Source organism: Halichoerus grypus, chromosome 5 (assembly GCF_964656455.1).
Source record: "Halichoerus grypus chromosome 5, mHalGry1.hap1.1, whole genome shotgun sequence".
NCBI classification, from domain to species: domain Eukaryota; kingdom Metazoa; phylum Chordata; class Mammalia; order Carnivora; family Phocidae; genus Halichoerus; species Halichoerus grypus.
The window spans coordinates 171,541,692-171,547,871 of NC_135716.1; the positions used below are offsets into that span (position 1 = coordinate 171,541,692).

At 53.0% G+C, this 6,180-nt stretch overlaps 1 protein-coding gene across 1 annotated transcript; it reads right to left on the minus strand.

Moving 5' to 3' along the window:
• LOC118546554 (chymotrypsin-like elastase family member 3B) lies at window positions 1-5,876 on the minus strand. Its single transcript, XM_036109339.2, has 8 exons — window positions 5,834-5,876; window positions 4,677-4,762; window positions 3,497-3,594; window positions 3,240-3,374; window positions 1,970-2,106; window positions 1,448-1,590; window positions 688-840; window positions 1-18 (listed from the first exon to the last, which is right to left on the minus strand). Exons 1-8 carry the CDS (start codon window positions 5,874-5,876, stop codon window positions 1-3), a joined length of 813 nt encoding a protein of 270 aa, XP_035965232.1.
• Between the last annotated feature and the right edge of the window lie 304 nt (window positions 5,877-6,180).

The following is a 6,180-nucleotide window of genomic DNA, read 5'->3' on the forward strand; positions in this document are numbered from 1 at the left end:
CTAGTGGCTTGACATGACCTAGAAAAAGTGGAGAGACCCAGAATAGTCTGGTTAGGAGCAGATTCTGAAGCTATATGGAACTGAGTTCGATTTCCAGCCATGCCACTCATCAGCTGTGTGACCCTGAGAGAGTGACTTGACCTCTCTGAGCCTCAGTTTCCTCGTCTGTGTAATGGGATGTAATCATAGTACTCATCTTATGCGGGCAGTTGATGAAACTATTAACTAAGATGTTTAACTAGTTTATAAATGGTGGCTATTACTGTTATCATGCACAATATTAACCCTCCCTGACCACTCATTCCCAGATAAGGTTAACTCTTTCACTGGGGCCTGAGCGTCCCAGTCATAGCTCTCCCCACATTTCATGATTATTGCTCGTTTAATCATCTCTTCCCCACAAGGCTGCCCTTTAACACATCGCTCTATCTTTCAGGACAGGAAAAGACCCGGACCAAAGAAGACATTTCCTAAACACTTGCTGAAATGAGGCAATTCAGCCGTGGTTCAAAGCTCCATCCAGAAGCCAATAAATTGTTGGGGACACACCGCAGCAGAAAACACCCCCAAAGCCCTCTGAGGGCCCCTCTGCTCCTGACCTTTTGAGATCCTTTCAGCCCCTCCTCAGGATCTGCTGTTCTCACCCAGCCCGGCATGGGGGCCTCCTGCTCGCCCTCTCCCGCTCACCTCCTCGATCCAGTCATTGAAGGCCGAGACTCGTGTGAACACTGTGGGCTTCTTGACGGTGTTGCAGCCGAAGGCAGATACAAAGCTGGTCACACCGTGGACCTGCCAGGAGCCATCTTCTGTGGGGCAGTTGAGGGGTCCTCCAGAGTCACCCTAGAATGGTCAGATAGTGGTGGGGAGCTGAGCCACGTCTGAGACAGAAGGAATTGGTTCTCACCGTGGGGGTTTTGAGAACCCCCTGGGTGACTTGACCTCTCTAAGGCCCCAGTTGGCTTGTTTGGGATGGGGACTAAGATCTATCCTACAGGATCTTCTGAGAACGAAGTGAGATAATAAATATATGCTCTTAGCCCAGCACCTAGCAGAGAGGAAGCAATCGATAAATGGTAGTTCCCGTTATTATTACTACAGCCAGTTATCCTATTATTAATCCTCCTCATTTCTAATGCAATGATAGTACTGTTCTATCATAACTTCAGGACCACAGAGTTGAAGGTGACTTGAGAGATCATGGTGTCAATATCCCTTGCTGGGCTTCAGGGGAAGCCTGAGGACCTGGTCAAGTGATTTGCTCCAGGTCAGGTCAGTGTGAGCTGGGACCAGAAGCCAGAGGCCGGGGTGGTGTGTCTAGACCACACTGACTCCCTCCAAGTCCTGCCTGGTCTGGAGGCTGAATGGGGCAAGCAGGTAGGATTTCTCTTCCGCCTCCTATAGGCAGATGGCGAGGTCCCCCAGGGCCCCACACTCCGAGCTGACTTACGTTGCACCCAGAGACAAGATCCCCGCCGGCGCACACCATGCTCTTCCTCACGGCGCTGCCCCACCAGTCCAGCTTGGAGCAGTGCTCATAGTCTACCACGGGCAGCAGGGCCTGCTGCAGCTTGTCTGGGAGCGGCCCACCAGCTGTGGGAGACACAGTGCTCAGTGGGGTGGCATGGGGGTGCAGCCTTGGGCTGGGGCCTGCGAGTAGGGCTGGGAGCCTCAGAGTGGGGTGGGGGTTGGGGAAGGCAACTCTTCTAGGCTGATGGGGACTCTCCTCCCACCAGAGGGTCTGCCTGCTCTGTCCACCATAACGTCCCCAGCACCTGGCACGCAAGAGACGCTACAAAATGCTCAACTGAACACACTGGTGTTTGGGTGGATGGGGGGAGAAGGTGCTCCTGGAGGAGGAATGGGAGGCCAGTGCAAGGACCCATCCTGGTTGTTCAACCCCCGCCCCCACCCCCAGGCCCTGTCTTCCTGCCCACAGTCCCTGGGGCCGACAGGAAGGGTGAGCACGCACTGTAGAGGCGGCCCCAGCCGCTGATGTAGCAGGCTGCCCCGTTGGGCAGGATGTCCCCGGCGGGCGGGAGGCAGGCGAGCTGGACGGCATCTCCCAGCTGGGCGCTGCGTGAGAGCTTGATGAGGGCGATGTCATTGCTGGGGAGGAGGAAGGAGTCAGGAAGAGTCAGGGAAGCCCGGTTCTCCAGCCAGACCAAGCCCCACCTTCCAGCCTTAGCTGCAGAGAGTTCACCTCTGGGATGTCCTCCCTGCTCCTTTCCTTCTGAATCACATGTGTTTTTAGGGCTGAGAACCTCCCCCACCCGCCTAGCACCCATGCTGACCCTTGGCCTTCCTAGCTGTCCTCAGCTCTTACACCAAGGTTTGCACACTTCAACTGTGTCAGGATCGTGGAGGTCTCGTTAAAACATAGGTTGCTGTGTCCCACCCCAGGGCTCAGGGGGCGTGAGGAGTCACATTTCTAACAGGGTCCCAGGTGATGCTGATGCTGCTGGCCTACGGACCACACTTCGAGAACCCCTGCTGTCAGTCTTCATCTGCTTGCTTGTCACTCAAGTCATTGCACCTAGGTCCCCTTTCCTTTCCAAGTACCCCAGGAGTCCCATGAGGATGGGTCAAGGTCATGATCATCATGGCCCCTCTCTCCTGCCCTGCACTTTCAGGGGTTCTTCACCCTTCTTTGACCTTCACCAGAAAAAATGCTGAGCCGCCCAGACACATAATTTTACACATGCTTCAGGGCCTTAGGAAGCCCCGCTTTAGTGTTCTTACCCAGTGATCACCTCCCTGACTTTCAAACCACCCAGGAAACCCAGAAGGTCACCATGACACATGGCATAATTGAGGCCCCAGAAGGGCAGTGACTTGCCCAAGCCACATAGCAACTTACTGCTGGAGCCCGACTTTCAGTATGGTGCTCCTCCCTTCGCCCACAGTGCTGGGAACCCAGGATGCACTGGATAAAGTTTGATTGAATGGAAGAACCCTTGGATTTGGGAAAGGGGATGCCAGAGATGTCCCAGGTTCAAGTCAACTACCAAGTGGACTTGGGGGAGTTCCTGGCCCTCCCGGGGCCCTGCTGTCCTTCCACAAGGAGAGAGGTTTGGTGTAGATTGTCCTTAAAGGCTTTCCTGGCTCTGACCCTCAGTGTGTAGGACCAGGGCCCAAGATGCTGGACCCAGCCCTACTGTTCCTGGGAGTTTCCTCAGAATCATCTTTAGGTCACGAGGGGACCAGTAACCTCTGGGTCCTAGACCTAAGCATTCACTCACCCACAGGCTACGCAGTTGGGGTTCCAGAGTGGATGCGCGAAGAGGTCCCCAGCATTGATGGGGATCACCTGTTCGGGGCCCTCCTCCTCAGCCCGGTTATACTCGCCCAACACCACCTGGTAGGTCAAGGAGTTCCTGCGGGTGGAAGTTAGGTCAGTCTGGGCCTGACTGGCTAGCCTCCCTCCCCTCCCACAGCCACCCACTGACCCAGCCCTCCTGGTTCTCATGCGGAGACAGGGGCAAGCAAAAGAACTTACGAGATGCAGTGGCCTGCAGTCATGACCCAGTCGGGGGCGATAAGGCTGCCGCCACAGGTGTGGTGGAAGGCTCCATCTTTCTTGTACTGCAGGGAGACCTGGTGGCAAGGGAGGGAGGAGCCTAAGTGGTCTGGGCCCCCAATAAGGGCTGATATTCATGGCTGTATAGGTTCTGCACTATACAACTCTAGAGGGCATCATTCACGCAGAATGGCATCCTCCAGAAATGTGCAGTGTTCCACCTACAGGACTACATCATCTATGGCCGCTGTCACACTACCATGCAGAGTTAAGTCATACAATAGAAACCATATGGTTGACAAAAGCTAAAATATTTAGTCTCTGGTCCTTTACAGAACAAGTTAGCTGACCCCTGCTGTAGACCAACGCCATCCAATAGAACTGTCTTTTTTTTTTTCAAGAATTTATTCATTTATTTTTGCGAGAGAGACAGAGAGAGCATAAGTGGGGGGGAGGGGCAGAGGGAGAAGCAGACTCCCCGCTGAGCAGGTAGCCTGATGCGGGACTTGATCCTAGGACCTTAGGATCATGAACTGAACTGAAGGCAGCCGCTTAACTGACTGAGCCCCCCAGGCACCCCCCAACAGAACTTTCTGTGATGATGGAAAGGCTCTATATCTTGGCTGTCCAATATGGTAGCCGCTAGCCGTATGTGGCTATTGAGAATTTGAAATGTGGCTAGCATTGAGCAACTGAAGTTTAACATTATTTTATTTTAATTAATTTGAAGTTAAACAAACACATGTGGCTGGTGACTACTGTGTGGGTCTAGCCCCCTGTGCCCCACCGACCTCTATAAAACCCTTCATTCCTTTAGTGCTCTCAGACCTTGTGGCCTTGTTGTATAACTCGAAGAGTCTAGAAATGTCTACCCCCAAATCTCCCTCCCTAAAACAGTGCCTGAAATTCCACTATTCGTGCACCAAATAAACATTGCCTTCTCCCCAGATTCCACTTCTGATTTGCCAACAGCCCAGGGAGGGTTATGGATTGGGTGGACAAGACTTCCATGTGAAGTTGACTGTCCAAGAGTCTCCTGGTCTTTGGAAGCTGAAGAGGATACTGGAAGCAAAGCAGTGGAGTCAAGACTGAATGCCTTGCAGTCAGAAGAGGGTGCAGAGCCCATGGTGAGAAATAGTGCCGCTCGTATTGCTCTTACCTGCCAAGGCCAGCTGTGGGGGACTGCGTCCTCACCATTGACAACGCGGGCGGAGGGCTGGTGGGAAGGTCGGCCACAGCCCGAGGCTGGAAGGGAGAGCAGAGACATCAATCAGCCAGAGAGTCCCCCCAAAACAAAGAAGAGGCCTGGGTCTCCGTTCTAGATGCACCACATGCTGGCGTGACCCGGCGTAAGCTCTTTCCCCTCTCTGGACCTTTGTAGCCACATATGAGCAGTGAGCATTTGGACTAGACCAGGGGTTTCCAGAGTCCCAGGAGGCAAGGAATGGAGATGTGACCTCCTTCCGCAGCAGGACTGAAGGAGCTGCTCACAGTGCCTGGTGCCCAGCGAGCCCTTGAGAAGTGATAGCTAATTGTCATGAAAAGTGGTGGCTTTGGAATAAGACTGCCTGTGTTCAAAATACAGCTCTGCCCCTACTTCTAGCGTGGGCTACTTTACCTCTCTGAGGGTCAGTTTCTCCATCTGTAAAATGGGGATACTAATAATACTGATCACATGGGTCTGTTACAAGAAATAATTTAAGAAAAAATCCTTAGCATTCCGTGGCATATAGTATGCACTCTTACATTACTAGAGATAATATAAGAAAAGGATTACAAGAGATAATATGAGAAAAAATCCTCAGCATTCCCTGGCGTATAATAAGCACTCAATGAACATTATCTGTTACTATTACTATCAGTCAAGGGAGGCTGCTTGGAGGAGGTAGCCCTGAGCTGGATTATAATATGGCAGAGAGACTAGGAAAAGGCTATGGAGGCTAGCCTTTTCCACAGGATATGGAGTGGGGTAGGGGGAGGAAGAGGAGCATTGGAGGGTTAAGCAGAGGAACAGAAATTCCAACACAAGCACTCTAACCACAGAGCCCAAACTCTTCACAACTAGATTTTCTTTACTGCCCCCCAACGAGAAGTCCCACCACAGTGCTTTGGGTACTCCAGTCTTTCTCCTGAGCTGTTCCATTCATGGCTCCTCCTCCATTGTCCTGCCCCAGCACCAAGCTGAACCCCCACAATCATGCCCAGGTACAAGCTGAGATCTCCTCCTGTGGAGCCAGGTGTTGGGTTCATGAGACTCAGGGTGGGTGGTAGATTTCAAGGGTCCCTGATCCAGTGCAGCACAGGCTGGGGTCTTACCAAGGGCCACAAATAGGAGTGAACTGAGCAGCTGGAGCATCATGAGCCTTGAGACGATAGGAAAGACACACATAGCCTGCGGCTCTAATATAGGGCAGAAAGCAGATGGGGGGGCAGATTGGGCCCCATTCCCAGAACAGGTGGTGGAACGCCAGCTCTCTCATGGTCCAAGGCCATGGCCCCCACCTGCTGCCCATGGGGGAGTGACAGCCAACAGCAAGACCCGAGGTTCCCTCCAACCTGTGGCTACACAGGTGGCACTGAATGGCCAGCTGATAACAGGGGAGGCAGAAGGAAAGTTCTCATCAGAACAAGCCAACCTCTTCCAGGGGAGAACATGGGCTCTG